Below are 22037 nucleotides of genomic sequence, written 5' to 3'. Positions count from 1 at the left end.
TTTGCAAAAGCCCTCTGAATTTATGCCTCTTTAGTGCAAAGCTCTGTTTTGTGCATTTGGGGTTCTGCTATAGCACCCCAACTGGCACAAAGCGGTAAACTAATGACAGTGTATAGATTGTCATTGTAAAAAAAAAGACAGTGTATATAGATTGTCAATCACTGGTCTAATTTGTTCTTTTAGTTTACGCACTAATCAATAAATTATTAAGCCATCCTTTTCTTTAATGTCGTTTTAGTATACATTCATTTTTTAATGGTATAGTCATTCGATGTCTATAAATAGAAGCTAAATGACTTTTAAAATACTCTTAGTCTCGTCTAAATGAAAGCTAAATGACTTTTTAAATGGTCCAAATTCCAAGAACACATGTATAGATTAATTTTTTGTTTAAACAATATTAAGATGTATCCATTAAAAATAGGGGTACGCTAAATAGAACTACTCTTCTTTTAATTGAAGTACATTATTATCACGTGGAAAACCAACCATTTAAAAAATGTCCAATTTTTTAGTTTTGCTATAAGGATTACCAGTTTCTACAATGACTTGAGTTCAAGACAGAGACATACGATATCTGCATCAATATGGATTAAATATTTCTACAATAACCTTTAGGATTATTGGATAAGTTGAGGGGTCAAATTTGTTCATCATTCCAAGCTACAGATAAAATATTAGAAAGTTGGATTTATTTTTCTACAACATAAGAATATTCCCAAATTAACGGCTTAATTGTAGTTAATTTGGTCTGATGAACGCTGTACTCAATACTTCTTTGCACAAAATTAAATTTAAACTAAACCTCTATAATATATATAGAGAGAGATAGACTACCATGCTCTGCAAATTAAAACGGATGTTTTAATTTCCGTTCATATCTCTAGTTTTAAAGTTCAAATAGTCAATCCGAACTTCTCAACATGTTCTTCATATTGAAATGATAAAAAATTCAGAAAAACACTGATTCTCAAAAATTCTAAAAAAATAGTAAAAAAAATTCCAAAAAATATAAAATTTGGTCTCCAAGAATATTTCAATATGAAGAACATGTTGAGAAGTTCGGATTGACTATTTGAACTTTGAAACTAGAGATATGAGTGGAAATTAAAACATCCGCTTTAATTTGCAAAGTATGGTAGCCTATCTCTCTCTCTCTATATATAGAGAGAGAGGGGGGGCTACGATGCATTGCAATGCATGGGCACCCTCCGATTCAAAGTCCAAATGACCGATCCAAAGCGTTCATCTTGTTCTCCATATTAAACAGTAAAAACAGTAAAAATTTCTGGACCACCGGATTGGCGATTTTCAAAGTGGCTTAATAAATAGTAAACAAATTCCAAAAAATGTAAAATTTGGTCTCCAAGTACATATTAATATGGAGAACAAGATTAACGGTTTGGATCGCTCATTTGGACTTTGAATCGGTGATTTATGATCCAATGCACAATGATACCTATGCATTGCAATGCACCATAGCCCATCTCATATATATATATATATATATATATATATATAGGGTCTGTCTAAATTGCTGCTGGCAGCATTTCGGCAGAGGTGCTGCCGGGGCTATATTTAGTCGTGTGATGTCCAAACAACAAATCCAAACCGTTAGATGTTTAATCTATATTATAATCTACTTGGAGACCAAATTTTACATTTTTTGGAATTTTTTTACTATATATTAAGCTGGTTTGAAAACCGCTGATTTCAGTAAATTTCTGCAGCATTGAAATCAGCGGTTTTCAAACCAGCTTAATATATAGTAAAAAAATTTCAAAAAATATAAAATTTGGTATCCAAGTAGATTATAATATAGATTAAACATCTAACGGTTTAGATTTGTCGTTTGAACATCAAAAAATAGAAAAAACAGTGGCAGCACTGCCGGCAGCAAATTAGCCACAGCCTATATATATATATATATATGCATTTTATATTGGTTATGTAGAAAAGAGTAACATCTAAATATTAATTGAAAATACAATTGATCCATATGATGGGGCAGCAAGAAAATTATGTATATATGTTGCATGACTGCTCTTCACAACATATTTGGAGCTGTCAATACCAGTGTTTTAAAATGCGGTTTTGTTCATGTATGCGAAAGGCCACTACATATATGCAGTATGCGGATGCATATGCAGATTTTAAAATAAAAATTCATGTATACATATATGCAGTATGCGGACGCATATGCAGATTTTAAAATAAAAATTCATGTATATATATACATATATAAATCCAGCTAAATTGCTGCTGGCAGCAGTTATGCCCAAGTGCTGCCGGAGCTATATTTAGCCGTGTGATGTCCAAACAACAAATCCAAACCGTTAGATGTTTAATCTATATTATAATCTACTTGAAGACCAAATTTTAGATTTTTTGGAATTTTTTTACTATTTATTAAGCTGGTTTGAAAACCACTGTTTTCAGTAAATTTCTGCAGCATTGAAAACAGCGGTTTTCAAACCAGCTTAATAAATAGTAAAAAAATTCCAAAAAATGTAAAATTTGGTCTCCAAGTAGATTATAATATAGATTAAACATCTAACGGGTTGGATTTGTTTTTTGGACATCACACGGATAAATATAGCCCCGGCAGCACTTGGGCAGAACTGCTGCCAGCAGCAATTTAGCCGGACTCTATATATATATATTCATATTCATATATTTGAATTTATTTTCACATAATGACATAACCAACAATAGTTTTTTGACTTTTTTCACATAAATTTTAATTAAAATACAATCAAATTATCAAAACCGCATGGAAGGACTGCATGGCCGCATATTCGGACCGCATGGCCGCATTTTTAATCCGCATATGCGTTTTTTTATTCCGCATGATCGCATATTCGGACCGCATGGTCAAAACCGTATAGACATTCTGAGCACAACTGCCGACCACAATTGCATATGCGGCCGCATTTTAAAACACTGGTCAATACTCAACACCGGTACCAGCAATAACCAAGTAACACACCAAGTCGCCAATCGTGGGAGTGCCACATGTTGCCAATGTGTGGGGACAGATAGTGATTCCTGATACCTGTCCCCATTAAATGCAGAGATAGAATAGCATCTTTTTCAATTTTCATCCCTTGAATGGATAGATGTATGTGTACACTCAGCTACCCAAAAAAAACAGCTGTTGCTCAGAGTGCTTCAACCTTCAAGCATGATAGCTTTTCATAAATGTATCCGGTTACTCCGGTATGAATTAATGTTTTTTTATCCAAAAAGTTTTCAATATGGAGGCAGCAGGGAAGCATTAAAGTGCAGCAATATATCCGCCCAAATGAAACAAACTATGTCATTGTACTACTGTTTGTATAACGTCATACGAGAAATAAATAAATATACCTATCTATTGCAAGGAGTATAAATGTAGTTGGAGACATTCAGAATATTGTGCAATTAATATGAATAGAAGTTTCATTAGTGAGATCTTTTAATCCTTAGAGAGAAATTGCCAAGAAAAACTCTAATTCTATGTATCAATTTTTTTGTTGGAATTCTGTGATTTTTTTTTTTTATAAACCAACATGATTAATTATTTTTTTTACAAATTTATGAGAAACGAAATGACGTTTCGGTCTGAACTTTTTTTTTCTGGACCAAATTGGTAATTTAGCCCGGGGTGGTTTCACAAGTTTTCAGAAGAAGAAAAAAAAAGTGTAGCCTTCAGTGTAACATCTATGGACCGAGATGTCCAATGTTTTTTTTGTCCGAACTGAAATAGCAACTCGGTCCGAGTTGTTTTTTTTTTTTTTGTTCTTTTAAAGGTTTGCTTATTTATACCCTTCTACTCCCTCCAACTCTTAGCCACCATTTTTTTCTTCTTCCAGCTAAAAACGAAAGTCCGCAGTTCGAGTGTTAGGACTTAGGAGGAAGAAAGGAGAAAGAAGAGAAGAGAAGAGAGTTCAGGTTTGGTTCAACGGGGTTAAAAATTCGTGATTTGGGTATAATTCGGTACAACAAGGAAAAAAAAACCCAACCCCCCCCCCAAAAAAAAAAAAATTCGCATTTTTTTCGCGAATAGTTTGTGATTGGCGTTTATTCACGAATAAAATGTATTATACATCTTTTTGCGTTTTATTCGGAGTTCAGTTCAAAAACATCAAAAAAACGAATAAAACGCGAATTATTCGCTAATTTATCGCGTATATTGTTACTATGCTTAAAACCATATCAATTAAGCTCTCAACTTCATTACCACACAATATACCACTCAGGCCAGCGTCATAGAAGAACCGAGAAAGGACATGGCTTAGTGGCCTCCCTAAGGCTAAGAGGAGAAGAGAACCAGCGAGTGCGAGTCTACATCCTTTGTTATTTCTTAGAAATTGTACTGATATGCAATAAATATTTTGCCTGTGTATTGTGTATATAATTGAAGCTGATGAGCTATAATTTGGGCGGGAAAAATTATGAAGCCAGAATAATTATTGCTTCAGAAATATTTCATTCCCACATCCATATTTCAAAAGTAACGGATGGGTGAAATACATGTATAATATACTAAAGGGAAAATTGTCAAAATGGTAATCACTAATAAGGTCATATTTACAATCTCATCTTAGAAAATGGTAATCACTAATAAGGTCATATTGTTATTTTGTCTAGAGAAATTAATTTAGCATCTTTCAAATAATGCAAATAAAATTTTATGTTATTATCTACTTAGGACGTGAATTAAGTGGAAAGAAAAGGAAATGGATCACATTGTTCTTGATTAATAGTTGCCTTCCTATTTGGATCACATTGGTCTAGTGGCAAAGACTGCTCTTTGTATGGAAGGTTTTTATAATTTGAAATTCGGAAGGAACAATTCTTTATATATATTAAATGGCATATGACTGGTGCGTTGCGTAAAGCTCAAATAGCTCCGTCAATTAGATGTTCAACCGATCCTTCTCCCCTTAACTATCCGGTCTCAATCTAAACACAACCTTAATTATAAAACTAGTAAATTGACAGCTAGTTATAAAACAAGAAAATACGATGGAAGCTGAACAGTTAGTTTCTAAACATTTCAGGAGCATTTTAATTTATACTGTTCTTTTATTTTCTCCAACAATATCTACTATATATTCTATCTTAAAATCAAGAGCGGACCCATGTAGTTTCAGGGGAGGGCAGCTGCTCCCCTCTGGATTTTGAGTTTTATTAGAGATTTAAACGTTCCGATCGACTTTGTCCTCTCTGAAATTTTTTTTACTCATCTCTGGATGTTTGATTTGTAATTTGGGTTAAATTTAGAGTTAAAATTAAAATAAATTTCTTAAATTTTGATTGATAATTAAAATTATAGGTTAGAGAATCAAAAATTACAAATCAGAGTATTGAAAAGTACAAGTTAAAGCACTGTTTTTTATCGAACTATCTAATTAGTTAACAGGTTTAAACCCGATTCGATATTTTTTTACCTCCTCACAAAAATCCTGGATCCACCCCTGAATAAAATAACTAAAAGATTTTCTCTAGTGTATATCTTCACCTTCCTAATTTGGCTATCATCATCATTATTATTATTATTATTATAAAACACACACACACACACACACACACACAAAAAATTGCAACTGTGGTTATTAACTTGCTATAGAGGATTTCTATAAACTCATGAAGGGAAGGAGAAGAGAGTTGGGATATACAGCATGAACGCCAATCATACCTTATACATAGCCTTTATGCTCTACGTACTCTACACCTCAACGCTATCAAAACTAAACTACCACCGTAACCTTTACCATGTGCTATGCAATAATATCTCTTCATGCAGATCTGACATGGAACAGTACCTTTCGAACATCTTTTCCCTGCAATGGGCTCTATTTCTTTCTGTCTTTCCATACTAAGGTTTGTGATGTAGGCCAAGTTAATGCTAAAGGAGGGAGTAGGTTGCTACAATTGATGTGTTTCAAGGATAGTTTTCCCAAGGGAAGGGATAGTACAATTCAAGTTGAGTACACTGCACCAGCTATTTGCATGGCTTACGATGCACTGATTGCTATAGTTTTCTTTGATAATTGGGAGACTGGAGTAGTATTGCACTAAATTATTTGAAACAAACATATGGTAAATAATATCAAAGGGTGTGGAACAAACGCTTCGTTTTTTTTTATATTTTTAAGGTTCAAACAGTCGATCTAAATCGTTCAATATTTAATCTATAATAAAATGTGCTTAGAGTTCAAATTTTATTTTATTTAATTTTTTTTTACTATTTATTAATCTAGTTTTAAAATTACTGATTTCGGTGATCTATAAATTTTTCACTGTTTATTAAAATCAACAATTTAAAACTTATCTAATAAATAGTAAAAAAATTTAAAAAAAATATAAAATTTGGTCTTCAAGCTCATTTTAATATAAAGATCACATCTAATTATTACAAGAATGGGACAATATCCATGAGAGATATTGTCAGTATACCCTCGCGGATACTATCGTCGCTAATAGAAAAAACACATTTCTGTCGATATACCCTCGCAGATAGTCACTTTTTACCCTCACGAATACTATCACATTCTTGTATATAACAGTTTGAATCGACCGTTTGAACTTTGAAAATTAAAAAATTAATTGATTACACCACAGCTCTGAAACAAATGTTTTGATATCATAGACAACCTCTCTACATATATTAAAAACAATGTATGTACAGGCTTATATATAAGACAATTAACAACTTATAACATAAACGGTGTTTATTTTTCAAATCATGTCAAAAATAATTTTAAAAATAGAAAAAGAAATACGTACGCACTTTCCGTATTACTTTGCATTTGATATTTAATTAAATATCGTTAAATATAGACCATTATAAACTTGATGTCATTTGATTAAACTTGAAACTCACATTAAATTTCATCATTTTTTTTATTAATATGATACGCATAATATATATTTTACCTGTCAGATTTTAAAATTATAAATTATTTTAACGGTCGTCAAACTAATCTGTTACAATATCCAGTCATATATATACATGAGTTCGTATCCTCTCGGGTACAATACTCGATACAACGAGTCCCCAGTCAGGCCAAAAAGAATTTGGGGCCTAATACTGTAGATACAGGGGTCTGCAGTCTGCTTCAAGATTCGTGCCAGGTTAAAACTGATGACTCAGATCTCATTGTACTTCGGTATATATTGCAATGGATCTGAATTCCTCGTATATATATAGTATAGCTTCTATTAAAAATATATTAGCTAGGCGTATACGTGTGCATATGCATATACATTGTACAAGAATCGATCACATATGTGTATTTATTATGACAGACTAGTGAATGACATGACAATTAAACTAAGAGCAAAGAATCAATATTCCTGTGTGCACTATTTGAGAGAACCTTTATTCTGGAGCACAACAGTAGAAGAGAGATGAGTTTGGTTTGAAGCCTTTATTAGGGAATTCGTGTCACCTCAGATTGGTCGAGATTCTAATTAGACGGTCTGGATTTAAACAGAAATATTATGTTACCTCAGGAGGCAAGCAAGAGACGCCACCAAATTGCACATATTCTTTACCACAACTTTCCAGGTGAAGGTACGAAATGACCCAATTGGCAGCAACCAATAAAACCTTTCAAGAGAGGCCTGTACTCATTGCACGACTCCTCAAGCTCTAGATCTATTCTCTTCCTCAATGAAAGCTTTCAACTGTTTGCTAGCAGAAAGCATGTGCCAGCTGAAAGTATAGCTTTTTTGCTTTACAACGACCAATTCCAGTACATGTGTTATATACACACACAAAACAAGATTAGGTATATTTTGCTGTATACCACGTACAGTCAACATGTTGTTCGTGTTCAACTTTATTTGTGATCATTGAATGAAGAGTAATTGATAAAGCTCAGAAGTGTTTTTTCTAAAATGCAGCTCAAAGTTGTTTAATATTAATTGGTGTACTGCAGTAGCTCACATTTTGAAAAGAAAATTGATATTGTTTGAGTTGGTAGTTGGTACATATAGCTAGCATTGAAAGAACTCAAAGATGTAAATGGACATATATATATACGACAATGCAGTTGTTTTCTATACGTCGGTATATATGCAACCATATTCTGATTTAAGATCATCCTAAATAAGCGTTTAATTAAAAATAAGTAAATTTAGGGAAGAGAAGGCCAAAATTCGCAACCAAACGGATAAATTACTTGAGGCATATTTATAAAACCTTTCACCCTAGGTCCCTAGCTACTAACTATACAAATCTTTAGCATGTGTTTATGATTAATCTCAAATTCACTTTGAGTCTTTGAGACCATATTTAGAAGCAAACTGGCATTTTTTAATTCAGTTATTCTGGTTTTTTAGTGAATTTGGATTTTACAAATAATACCTATGAAAAGTATAACAATGGAGATTAATACTTCAATAAAATGATATGTGTGTTAGACTGTTAGCTAGTAGCTAGCTCTACGTATCTGTAGTTAATTGTATGTCAGATAATATCATGAGAGATACAGTTGCAATCTAAAATACTACATATGCAGAGAATATTAATTCATCTAATTAATATCTGTGGGACCCATAATGCAGTGAGTAGGTCCATTTAATCCAAACACGCCCTCTATGGTCCCATTCAGTAACCACATCATATTGTCCCAAGAAGAATATTTCACTGTCTCATCCTTTTGCACTCAAACATCGAAAATTACACTTTTTTTCAAAAGAAACAAAAAATAAAAAAAATACAAATAAAGAGCTAATCAAACTTCAACATAAATAGTTTGACGGCAATTTGAAATATAAAGCATCCTAAAATAGCATTCCTTTTGTACAAAATGTGTAGATACTTCAAAGTCTATGGTGAAAACCAGCTCAGGAGGGATAGACATGGTAGCGGAGGTAGAAATTTTGAGAAAGAAAGAGAATAGGAGAAAGATAGAATAGGTCTTACAAGGTCAAGAAAAGGTCTTACAAGGTCAAGAACGGGATAACACAGGTTATATTATAAAATAAAAATATAAAATAAAATAAAAAACTGACGGTGGAGAAAAAGCTCAATCAGGATAGCGTCATTTCAAATCTAAAAGTATTGAAGAACATTTAAGCTAAACATTTTTTGGTGAATAATGAGACTCCTAGAAGCACCTTTGGGATAATTCAGATATTGTAGAACAGCCGGTTCTGAGTGCATAGCTTCCTAGAAATAGCATCCCAAAAAAAATTGGTTATTAACATCAGAAGAAACAGAATCTTAATTAATGTAGTCAAATTGCCTAGTCCAAAGTACATTACAAAAAAATGGTTATATATGCTTTGATTTGTGATTCCATATGATATTCCTTGTAATGTGTGACAGTACTGTTGCTAGACTATTTTGGCTACGACAACCACAGAACCACTCACATGGTTCCATGCATGCACATAGATGAAGATGCATGTTTGTTCGTTTTCAGTTGAATACATAGGATATATATGCAACAGAATTTTTGATGAAATAAGTAGACAAAGAAATGATATATAATAGTTGTTTCTCCTTCATTCTTTTTTTTTTGTAATTTGTTTACACTTACTAGGTATTTGAAGAAACCGATGGAGACTTGCATGTTTTCCATCCGTCGTGCTTAAGGGACGGTAAGATTTCAACAGAGAGAGAGAGAGAGAAAGAGCATAGGGATAGTAAGATATATAGATGGAGGTGTACAAGGATGTAATACAGATAGCAACCTTGGTAATATATAAGGTTAATTTTACATGAGAGAGAAGAAACAAAGAGACTTCACATCAAGAGCGAAAAAGTCAATGCCAGAAAGAGTGGAGAGAGAAACAAGGAGGCACACCACAGTGCTCACCTTGTAGAGAGAGAGAGAGAGAGAGAGAGAAGGAAGAAAGAGGTGAGGGAGTAAAAGCCAAGAGATTTGGAGTCAGAGGCAGCAGCTGGGAAATCTTTTGAGGTAAATGGTGGGTAGTGGTGGCCTTTAACTGCGTTTGAAGAGTCACTGATTTATAATAGGAGATGGTCCAATAAGGTGATTTAATATTTATGAACCAAGTACCGCTCTGTATTTATATTTATATTTCTCTAGTTTAAAGTTCAAATATTCGAACCGTTTTATATTTTCATATGAAACAAATGTGTGTGTGTGGGTGGGTGGGGGAGGTGGTCAATGAGCTTAAATATATATATGTAAATTTATATATGTAGTATGAAGATGGTTCAAATGACTCAATTTTCTGTGTTTCCACTGTGCCTTTATTTTTAAAAAAATTAATAATTCAAAATTTTAAACTTAAATGTTAAAATAAAAAAGTTGGATATAATCTACAACATTTTATCTATGTACGTGAAAAAAATTATGATATTTCAATTTTATTTTGGTTGTCATTAAGAGCTTGTAAAAAATGTACCAATTTGGATAATTTCTAGACGTTGATTTTTCAACTTATTGATTCACATAAAAAAAAAATTATTATAATTTTTTTATGAGCACATAGAGAAAATAACATAGATCACATCTAACGGTTTTATTTTGACTTATTAAAGTTGTAAAAGATGGAGACATGGTGTAGGCACAAAAAATGAAGGCATAATAACCCTCCTCATTTAGTATATACCCTCAACTTTTGTTATCTTTATCGCTTACAAAAATAGTATATATCACTTTTGAATTTTGAAATAAAATAAAATTTTATAGCTTAGACTCGTTGCTTAGTTTTATTTCAAGTATAATGCGGAAGATGAACTATAATAAAGTTTGACATCTAAATTTTGTGGTAGCAAAGCTAGATGATTGGTACATTCTTCCAAAAAAACAAAAATTGTTGAACTCCAAATATTCTTTCAAAATGAGAGGAAAGTTAGATGATTGGTACTTGCACCACTCGGCTTGAAAATATCAATAATCAAGCGCTTACAATGCTTTTTCAAAAAAAAAAAAATATCGTTTCCAAAATAATTAATAGCAGTATATAACACCCAATTAGTACACATTCCAATTTCACTCCATTTAACTTTTTTTTAACAAACAATAACAGATTGGCTCTCATGATTTAGTGGCAACAAAATTGTACGGTCTTGCTCAATTCTTGAAATTCCGAATCCAGTCGTCAAACTTTTTATGTGCACGTATCTCAAAACAATTAATTTTTTGCACGTATCTCGAAACATTTCAACGACTGAATTCGAGATTTCAGAAATTTCAGGATTACTGTTAATAATCTCGAATTTCAGCAAAGATTTGGATCCATATTATAATCGTTAGGAATCTCAAAAGAGCCAAAAGTTACAAGCACAATGTTTTCTCAGTTGCCGTGCACAATGATAGAATAGAAGCTGAGCTGACGTGGCAACATATACAAATATACAATGGATGTTTCGTGCACGAACTTTGATGTCATTTATTTCGTATTAAAATCCTTGCTTTAGTAGATGCATAATTCTGCATTGGTATTAAAGCAAGCGTGAAGCCGCTTATAGGAAGAAAGCAGTAACTAACTTGAAAAAAAATGTTTTAAAAGCAAAAAAAAAGCAGGAACCATTCTCATCTCCATTGTTACGGAAAAATGGAGAACCGTAGCATCAGATAGCAGGGGCAGAATAGAAAAAATGAGATTTAAAAGGCTGGATGAATAAATTTCATATAATTTTACATGAGGAAAAATTACTAGTAATAATTTTTGAAAAAAAATATTAAAAGGATATAAATGAAAGATGAGGTATCATAATTATTATCAATGTGAGTGTCTATTCTATTTATTTTAATCGATGCAACGATCATTTACGGACAAGTTTATATTATTATTATATGCCACAACTATTATCATAGAATTTACATTATTTATTTTAACATTTTTGTTTCACCTGTACTAACACTAACAAGACAATATAATTTTAATTTTATAATTTTATTATGCAATACTGATCTTAAAACTTCATTGAATGGTGACTAAATGATGTTTATAAATACTGAATGACAAAAAAAAAATCAAAATTATTAAAGACTTGTCAAATGAGAATTATATAACTAAAAATAAATTATTAAAATTTCCATTTGCTTTGTCAATAGAACTCGGAAAGTTGTTGTTAGTGGAACAAACCATTGGACTGGTAAATTACAGTTCAAAAATGTACTGGAGAGGATCAACGAGGGAACAAGTGCCACGGTCTCCTAGAATAAACTCATTAGTCAAAATCAAAGGGGGTCACAAAACGAAATGGCTGACCTCTCGATCCTTGGCGAGTGTCTTCTCTTTTGCCTAAATCACGTAAAAGATTCATAAAGTAAACCTTTTCTTTATTTCTAGGTAGTTAGCATTAATTATTTGCCATAGAATTAAGTTTTATTTTCTTATCTAATTGCTGTATGATGTGCACTGATATCATCTCCAACTAAATCCTCAACCTTATTTATTCTTTTTAATTTTTTTTTTATAATAAAAGTAACAAAACCAAGGTTGCATTTTAATTTCACACAAGGCAAATTTCTTAATGCAATACTGACATCAAATTATAATTGATAGGATGAATCCAAACTATACTTTGTTTTGTCATACAAAGAGATCGTTGTCGCATAATCAAGACTGATTCATAATTTTCATCAGGGTTGGCAAAAAAATAACAAATTGGATTTAAATAGCTAATTAGGTTCAAACTCGTTAGCAAATCGGATACTAGATAAAAAAAACAACAATCTGACTTCTAATTACTAATTCAAATTACCAATCAGAATTTAAGAAATATATCCTGATTTTAATCCTAAATTTAACCTTAATTACAAATTAGAATTCCAGAGTAGGCAAATAAAATTCCGAAGTGAGCAAAGTTGATCCAAATCTATATATCTCTATAAAAATTTAAAATTCAACTAGCTCTTACTGGATCTGCCCTGCGCACAATCATCACTAGGGGTGTCAATGGGTACGGTACGGGTCGGGTGGTGATATTTTCATACCCATACCCATTAAAATTGATCTTATCCATACCCTACCCTTATCCATTAAAAATTGACCTTACCCTAACCTACCCATACCCGCTAATATTATCGGGTAATGAAACGGTAGCGGGTGAATAACGGATAATACTAATATGATAATTAATTTTATTATATTTTACAAATAGAACATTAAAAACTCATTCATTTCACACATGTGTAATTGAATTAATAATAAAAATAAATAAATGTGCAATCAATTCTAATTAAATTGTTTTCTATAAAGCAAGAAAATTCAAAAATACGAATATAACTTCAAACAAATTCAATTATTTAACTAAATAGCAAAATATGCAAATAAAAATAATATGTTTAATATTTTTATAGCAAAAACATACAATACTAAATAACAAAATTACATCATTAATTAATTATTGCTCAAAAACACATTTAACAAAAGAGAAGCAAAAAAAACCACTGAATAATAAAAGAGAAACAAAAATATATAAAATAATTTATTCAAGCATAGTTCAACTGAGACATAATACTTCTGCCAAAAATAATTACATTGTTCACGAACCAATATATCTGAAATAAGTACCGGGAACACTGTCAGAGATTAACAAGCAACACAACCTTAATGATATATCAATCATCAAGGAAAAAGATGAATTCTCATTCTAGGAGGAAAAGACAAAACAAACATGAAATTCACAAAACTAACGTCATATCAAAAACTTTGATTTATTATACTGTAAAGATTTTCCAAAGTTCAGAGGAAATTGAATTGGAAATGAGAGTATTCTCGCAGAGTTTACTTTTCATCCTTATGATTGAATAAAAAGACAAGAAAAATATATAGGAAAGAGTAAATTTAGGTGTTGGAATAGAAATACACAATTAAAGTGCGCTAAAATAGAAAGGCACAATTAAGAAATGCTGAAATGGAAGAGTAAATTTAGGTGCTAAATTGAATATATATAATTTAAAATTTTGTAATTACCCTATAGGGTAACGGGTACGAAATAGCTATTATCCGTACCCTTACCCATTTGGCTAACGAAAGAAAAATCTTACCCATATCCATACCCAATAAGTTATCGAAAACAAAATCTTACTCATACCCATCTTATCGAATACGATACGGATCGGGTAAACGGCTATAAAGGTACCATTGACACCCCTAATCATCAGCTAGTTACGATGGAAATAATGCGTGAATTTAGAAATTGGTTCAATATAAATTATACGACTAATTAATGTAAAATATTCGTTTTAACCTTTTTTGTTCATATTCTTCGAATTTTGTAAAATTTGACACCCCGTGTAACTTCATTAATGAAATTTGGATGCTAGATTTCTATAATAAAATACTTGCATTTAAAAAAAAAAAATACACTTACCATAGTTAGCTAGCTAAATATTGCCCTTCATACTAAAAATTAAAAAATCGAAATTCAGCACATATCACTAAAATTGATTTCTGAACTTTGCCAACCTTTTCATCCTGCTAAAAAGAAAAATAATAAAAATTAAAATTCTCGGCTGCACTGTTAATTAGAATCAATTCCAACACAGCACCGTTCAAACCACGTGCAGAAAAAAGCCAATGTGCTTAGCCATGGACAAAAAAAAAACAGCCCCCGCAAAGCTCTGAGCTAGCTTGCCACACAAAAAACATGTGCACGGACTGCCGCAACAAGACTCAGTTCCTAAAAAAAATTGTGTTTAAAGCTGCAATTTGTATGATTTTTTGAGAGAAAGCTGCAATTTGAATGTTGATATATGATATAACGGAAACACTTAAGCATCATTACTTTTTAAGTGTTCATGAACATTCGTTTTTCTAAATTCAATTTATTTAACAGTAACCTTTGCCGTGCGCTCATAACGAGGCACGCTCACTGTGATTCTTTGATAATCACAAATCTCAAAACGAATAAATTGATAGATTTGAAAAGGCAGGGTCATGTGTGGGGTGTTCAAACGGTTCCGTTTAATTGGTTTTGGACCGAACCAAATTAGTTCGGTTTAAACGGTTCAGTTATTTCGGTTTATTTGATCGGTTTGGATGGCTTTTTAAAACCGAATTATAACTTTGGTTCGGTTCGATTTGAAAATTTTCAAAACCGAAATAACCGAACCGACCAAACTTTCATATAATATGAATTTGATCGGAACCACCTCGGTTTATTTCTTAATCAATTGCTTTAAATACTTGGTTTATTTCTTAATACTCTGGTTTATTTCTTAATATACTTTGCTTTATTATAAATCAATTATTTTAAATAAAAGAATTTAATATATTTCGGTTTGAACCGAACAAACCGAAATAAAACTTCAGTTCGGTTCTATTTTTAAAATTGAATTATAACTTTAGTTTGCCAAGTTCGGTTCAGTTTCAACCGAACCGATGAACACCCCTAGTCATGCGTTTCTCAAAGAATCACAGCAGATATGTTTACATCTCATTAAATCTAGACTTAGGGCCTCTTAGGCTGTCAAGCAGGAACAGAAATGGGCTTGAGTTCGAATTTAATTTGAATGGTCAAAATACTGTGCACGTGGAAAAAAAAATTCACTCTGAGTGAATTTCTTTTTCCACGGGAACCGTTGCGTGTTGAACAGGCCCTTATTTTCTAGAGTGAAATTATTTGAGAATTATACCTATATTGTCAAATATTTATAATTTTTGTGTAGTTTATTTATATTTAGTTTTCTAGATGATTATTTATATTTACATTGTCTAATGTTTTATATTATAATAGAGTTAGGCTGGGGTGCTATGGATAGCATAGTGGCCTCTATGCTACGGCTCAATATTCGAGTTTTCAAAATCCAAACGGTCGATCCGAACCGTTCATCTTATTCTCCATATTAATATCTGCTCGGAGACCAAATTTTATAATTTTCTGAATTTTTTTACTATTTATTAAGCCACTTTCAAAATCGCTAATCCAACGGTTTTACTGTTTTGTGCAGCCACCGTTGGATCAACAATTTTGTAAAATACTTAATAAATAGTAAAAAAATTCAGAAAATTATAAAATTTGGTCTCCAAGCAGATATTAATATGGAGAATAAGATGAACGGTTCGGATCGACCGTTTGAATTTTGAAAACTCGAATATTGAGCCGTAGCATAGAGGCCACTATGCTATCCATAGCACCCCAGCCTAACTCATTATAATATATAGTTTTACTGTTATCGTACAACTTGAATTGATTAAACCAGTATAACAATCATTGTATTAAATTGGTATTATTTCTCTTGTGGTATAGGTGATAGCCGTGATAGGTGGAGTGGTAAATTAAAAAGAGATCGGATCTACTATCCACCGTTCGATGGGAAGTTCCTATCCACCAATGAAATCGACCTATTCACTGAGGTATTGCTTGCTCTCTAACCAAAGATAACTCGTGATATCTTCTTAGTATTATTTTTATTCAATACAAGTATGTTGACTAGTGTGTTGCAAATATGTTTGTTTTGTCTACTCAGCAGGCGGATCCAGTATTTTCGTGAGTAAAACAATAGTTAATTAAATTTAAATTAATTAATTAATTAGTTGTTAAAAAAATAATATTTTAATGTATATTCCAATTCTGACTTGAAAAGAAACAAGATGTGTTTTCAAAACACTTGTGTTCCATCTCTAAAATATATGGGCTCTAAGATCATCTCTTTTGTTAGTTTTTGATGCAAAACTCTACTTTCTGGTTTTTTACTTCATTTATCTTTAATCTTACCTTTAGATACTAATGATTTGCATACGCAGGAAATGATTCATTTACTATCAGAGGAAGAGGGAATTACAACATAGGAGGAAGGGAACCAAGAAGAGGTAGGGGTAACCACCCCACTGGGTCAGGCCGATACAACCCTTATACTTGGGTCAAACCTGCCTACTTAGCTTAATAGTTTGCTTTAGCTGTAATAACATAGTTTTTAGTTTTACTTTGCCTTATCTGTTTTAGGCATGCTCTTTTTATATACTTTCTTTTGGTTATGCTTATGTTGGTTTTTTGCTAGTATCTTTTGTATATGCTGAAAAACTCTAGTTGTTTGGAGCTACTCAGCATTTGAACATGTTGGTTTCGTAATGAAATCAGTGGGTACCACCCACTTTCTCAAAAAAAAAAAAAAAATCCAATACTCTGTCTTATAATTTTTAATATTTTAACTTATAATTCTAATTACCAATCATAATTTAAAAAATATTTTAATTTTAAATTTAAATTTAACTCGAATTACAAATCAGAAATTCAAGGGACTAAAAAAATTTTAGAAGAACCAAAGTCGGTCAAAACCAATAGATCTCTATTAAAACTCAAAATTCAAGAGGGGGCACCTGACATAATGTGATCCCTATTAAACATCACATAGATATATAAGAAAAGTGTTTTTAATTTAAAAACAAAAATCTTAAGATAGTGCGTTTTATAATTTTGTGACAATTTATGCTTTGACCTAATATAACTTTCACAATATTTTTGTGAAATCTTTTCGTTTTTTTTTTTTTTTTTGGAGGTATAGTACATTAGTACACATCCTCTATTTTATGCAGCACATGACAAAAGAATCAAGTTTGAATGCACGCCTGTAAAAAATCAAAATCACAGCCCTAGCAATAAAAGCCACAGTAATTACCACTGAGCACTCTAACATGTGCAGTGGCTTTATCAACGCATGATCCGAGTCAGCTTTCTCCTGCAAGGAGAGGTAACCTTTTTCCTCGCTCCGTGTCTCTCTCTACTTCTTTTTTCGTTTTTTGAATTTTTTTGGCAGAGCGTCTCTCTCTCTTTCTCTGAGCCAAGACTCAAGAGATTGTCAATTTATGATGACCAACTTATCTTGCTAGATTTGGAAAATATTTCACGGGAAAACAATATCCTAATGAAGAAAATAAAAGTGACAAAAATTGATAGAGACCTGTCATTAGGTAGAATCTAACAAGGACTATCATTGTTATTTGTCTCTGCGTCTTAGTTTCATTCTAGCAGTATACATCCACAACAAAATCCACGAAGAAGAAGCAAAGATAACTGATATCAACGACAATAATATTATTTGGATTGTTTAGCATCTCTTTGTTTGCACCTGCCAGTACGGTACATGCACCAACTTTTCTAGACCAAATATGAACGTCTACTTCAACTACAGTGAATATATTGTCACAGTATGCAATCTAATTTTTTTTGTTTATTGACTTCATAAAATGCTTTAACAATGGAGATTGCATGAAAAAAGTAGTATTCCAATCCAAGAACTAGTTCATTTTTGCATTACAATGGTAAACTTCTTTCCCCAACTGTATCGCAAGTACAATTCGTGAATGTAAATATTGAAATGATCCACATATTTTGGAGCTATTCTTACCTCTCGCTAGTTGAAAGTGGAAAGATGTGTCCAATGACTCAGACGTCTGCTCTTCTATTTTACTAATGATAAATGTTATATTTTAAGAAAGTGCGCTATTAATTTGACACTTCCTAGCAGATTGCAGAAGGGAACTTTAGCAGACCACACTGACCAGTGACCACATCATATAAAAGTGATAGGCTTTTGTGAATTTTGTATATTATAAAGGTAAAACAATATCATTACCTAACTTTTTATGTTTTTGTTTTTGTTTTTTCTCCCTTAACAAAATGCACGAGTGTTGGCCCACGGGCTAAAGATACATCTATGCGGCTATGCCTTCATCTAATTACCATATAGAACTGCTTTAAAAAATTACCATATAGAACTGAGTAGAACCATCTACTCAGTAAAAAACAACATTAACAATATCAGGAAATTTTTCTTTAATCGCAGCTTTGATCCCACTGCCAATAGATTCGGGTCCAACATATTTCACCAAGCAATCCTCGCCATCCACCGAAAGCACCTCCACACTTCCACCGTAATTTTTTATAGCAGGCCTCAGTATTTCCAGATGGTTGTTCACAGCCTAAGATCATAAATCCGCATGTTAAATTATACAATATGCAATGAAGTCAAACAATGATAATTTTTTCAATGAAGGCCTTTAGTGGAAATTCCAAACAAAACCATTTTGATTAACTGCCTGTATTAGTTTATATGGAGGTGATAAAACTATATCCTAAAAAAAATAAAACTATACCTCATGCCACTGATTGATTGCTCATCTTTGATTACAAAGGGAGTTATTGAACTTTAAATTTGAACTGATCAAGTTTATTCCACCCCTCTTGAAAGTTTCTCTTCAGTTCTTGTTTCACATTTCCTCAGGATCCTTCAACCGTAACCAATTTGTGGCATTAGGTCTAGTTTAGTCACTTATAAATTTATCCAACATCATATGGCATCCGCTTAATGAAGAAAAACAATAACTTGAAAAAGTGACATGTAAGAGAATTTTTTATCCGTAGAAATTAATAAAATAAAAGGTACAGAAGTAGAAAGTGTTTGATTTGCAACAATAATAGATGTATCGGGATCAACAGTCCCGGTCCAAAGTTTTTGGATCAGGATCATTGGTTCCGATCCAAAGTTTTAATATTTTTTTTCTATCAATGATCCCAATCCAAAGTTTTAATATATTTTTTTCTACCAATGATCTCTGTTAAGTTGTGCTGAATTAATAAAGATATATATACTTTGGATTTGTTAACTCTGCCTGTGTAGTTTCTAAACAACCTGTCCCAAGTCAGGAAAAAGTATGGTTGTGATAGGCATGGCGAGCCATCGTAAAATATAGCCTTTTTATGGAAACAAAACCCTCGCTCAGGTTGGGTTTCATTTCTAACCTACCCTAACTTGTCTAGGACTAAAGACTTTGTTGTTGTTGCTGTTGTTGTTGTATTTTGGATTGGGACTGTTGATCCCAATATTTCTAAAAATGTTGCAAACCAACCACTTTTTACATTTTTGTACCTCTTATTTTATTAATTTCTATGGATAAAAAATCCTCTTTTCAGCCCGCTATCGTAATTTGTAAGTTGCAAAGCTCAGGTCTCTGGTAAATAAAACCCCAGAATGTGTAAACTGGGTTGCAAAGCTTTGAAAAAAGGTCGTATAAATGTGCAACTACACTTATACAACAACGCATTGTGGGGATAGTTTTATGACAGGAACAAGTAATTGGTAAGTATATATAAAGTACAGAAAAAGTTCTATGGTTAAATGGGCTCATGCTGTAAGTAAAAAATGGAGTAAGAGGTGGTATAACCCCTTACTCCACACTTAAGCTGCAAAAACGAGGAGTAAAATAGGAGTAAGATGAAGTAAAATTGGAGTTAATCCAGAGTTAAGTTACTCCAGCCAGGTGGATTAACTTACTCCACTGTCATTGACAGAAATTCATTTCCCAATTTCTTACTCCATACGGATTAACATAAACCATGACTTAAGCTGCCAAGCGAAGTGTAAAATTGGAGTAAGCAACTTAATCCTCCTTAAATTTAAGTAGCAACCAAACATAACACTAGTGCTGGATAAGTGGTAACTAACCTCAACAGTAGTCTCTGTTGGTAATTCGTTATCAACTTGCTGGATATCTTTGATAGTATCACCAAATTTCTCCTTCAGCACGCGCTCGATGCCCATCTTCATGGTGGTCGTTGAGCTCGGGCAGCTACCACATGCTCCTATTTTATTATTAAATAAATGTTATCAATTGTTTGCCACTTTTTTTGTTGATACTATCATAATATAATTTGATGCAACAAACAAGCTTCATAAGAGGCAGAGATACAAATTCTCTTAATGAGGATCACCGATCAGCAATACAATTCAGTACATTGTAAAGCATATTTCTAGCTCCAATCAATTATTGTAAAACTATGGGGTCATACAGAGCAATTTTTATAAACATATTCTGGGTCAGTTTTGGATTTTTTAGAGCTTGTATTTACAAAAAAAATTATACAAAGCATTTCACTAATGAAGGTCAATTGATCACCAAATTTGATAATAAACATAGCTCAGTATAGCAAATTTATAGTTTTGACATGCAAAACTTTTGCAATAATAAGTACTAAATGGATTACAACAAGTGTTAATTATAAGATTAAAGTTTCATAGAATAAATTTCAATTCAGATCAATATTCAGTTAACATTGTAAATCAAAGGTTGAGTCTGGTTGGGCATTGTCAATATTTAATATCAGCATGCTCTACTAGAGCCAGATACTGAGATACATACTTATGCTGGTATTAAGTACTGACATCACCTTGTCCGTACAACACCACTGTTACACTGGTAATTTACTAGAAATGCTACAATGAATAGCCTACTGCAATAAAAAGCATCTCTTGGTTTGTTCCAATTTTCAAGCAACACGACTATCTTCCATACTCTAAATATATTAGCACATCTGCATTAACATACTTACCACAGCATACCTACAAGAAAAAAAAAAACAATCAATCTAATTAATTCTTAATACATACCTTGAAGCTTGAGGGAGATGATGCCATCCTCAACGGACACCACATCCACGTTCCCGCCATCAGAAATCAGATAAGGTCTAACGTCATCTAACACCCGATCCACGTTCTCCACCGTCAGATCGTACACCTTCGCAGTGTACAATCCCTGCGTTTGGGGTCCGCTCGCAGACGATCCCTCAAACGGACTCGCCGGAGCAGCGACAGGGTCGGGAGAGGCGGAGGCGACAGCGCGGAGCGCAGTTCGTCCCGTTCTCAAGGAAGTTTTGGGGCGATACTGCGATTGGGAGAGGCGCGAGGGGAGGTGGTGCAGGACACGTGGCGATGATTTGGAGAGGTTAGGTGGTGCACGGTGGGGAGTGAAGAGAGAGGACTCCATTGCTTTGCTAAATTAGTTGGGCTCCAATGAATCGACACAGCTGGGGGGTAACGTAAGGTGAGGTTTTAATGGCCCCCCTGTTATCAAAACGCTGATTAACCTGGCCCAACAAGGTTTTCGTAGGCCCAATTTATCAAAACGGGCTAATTGGAATGTTTAGCTTCTAAACCTGGCCTAGAATTAAAGATGGTAGCCACTTTTGTTTGAAAATTGGAAGTTTAGATAATATTGTTCTTTGTGCCGTAGATACATACGAGCACGAGTAGAACTAGGCTGTTCATTAAGCTCCTTCCTGTAAACTCAATTCTAAAATCTGTCAAATTAATTTCAAATTAAAAATTCAAATC

The 22037-nt window shown here is 32.7% G+C and overlaps 1 protein-coding gene and 1 long non-coding RNA gene across 4 annotated transcripts; both read right to left on the bottom strand.

The window, feature by feature from the left end:
- Positions 1-8636: 8636 nt before the first annotated feature.
- On the bottom strand, positions 8637-9920 carry LOC144555847 (uncharacterized). Its single transcript, XR_013512138.1, has 2 exons — positions 9540-9920; positions 8637-9166 (listed from the first exon to the last, which is right to left on the bottom strand). It is a non-coding gene; the product is annotated as an uncharacterized LOC144555847 (long non-coding RNA).
- An 8520-nt stretch (positions 9921-18440) lies between these two features.
- NFU1 (NFU domain protein 1) lies at positions 18441-21747 on the bottom strand. 3 transcript variants are annotated; one of them, XM_078304123.1, is made up of 4 exons: positions 21315-21722; positions 20373-20509; positions 18637-18849; positions 18441-18602 (listed from the first exon to the last, which is right to left on the bottom strand). In XM_078304123.1, the coding sequence occupies exons 1-3, from the start codon at positions 21688-21690 to the stop codon at positions 18664-18666; spliced, it is 699 nt and encodes a 232-aa protein (XP_078160249.1). In that variant the 5' UTR covers positions 21691-21722; the 3' UTR covers positions 18441-18602; positions 18637-18663. The 3 variants fall into 3 exon arrangements, with proteins under 3 accessions (XP_078160249.1, XP_078160248.1, XP_078160250.1); XM_078304122.1 differs by having other exon boundaries at positions 18441-18849; positions 21315-21747; XM_078304124.1 differs by lacking the exons at positions 18441-18602; positions 18637-18849 and adding an exon at positions 19027-19155.
- Positions 21748-22037: the final 290 nt, after the last annotated feature.

This window comes from Carex rostrata, chromosome 6 (genome assembly GCF_964058835.1).
Source record: "Carex rostrata chromosome 6, lpCarRost1.2, whole genome shotgun sequence".
NCBI lineage: Eukaryota > Viridiplantae > Streptophyta > Magnoliopsida > Poales > Cyperaceae > Carex > Carex rostrata.
This window is presented reverse-complemented; position numbering and strand designations above follow the sequence as displayed.

Excerpts from the sequence above, each read along its gene's own strand:
- NFU1 (XM_078304122.1), bottom strand. The coding sequence starts at position 21,690 with ATGGAGTCCTCTCTCTTCACTCCCCACCGTGCACCACCTAACCTCTCC. Across the intron at positions 20,510-21,314 it reads CATCTCCCTCAAGCTTCAAG|GAGCATGTGGTAGCTGCCCG; the intron begins GTATGTATTAAG and ends ATAATAAAATAG. Across the intron at positions 18,850-20,372 it reads CAACAGAGACTACTGTTGAG|GCTGTGAACAACCATCTGGA; the intron begins GTTAGTTACCAC and ends TTATGATCTTAG.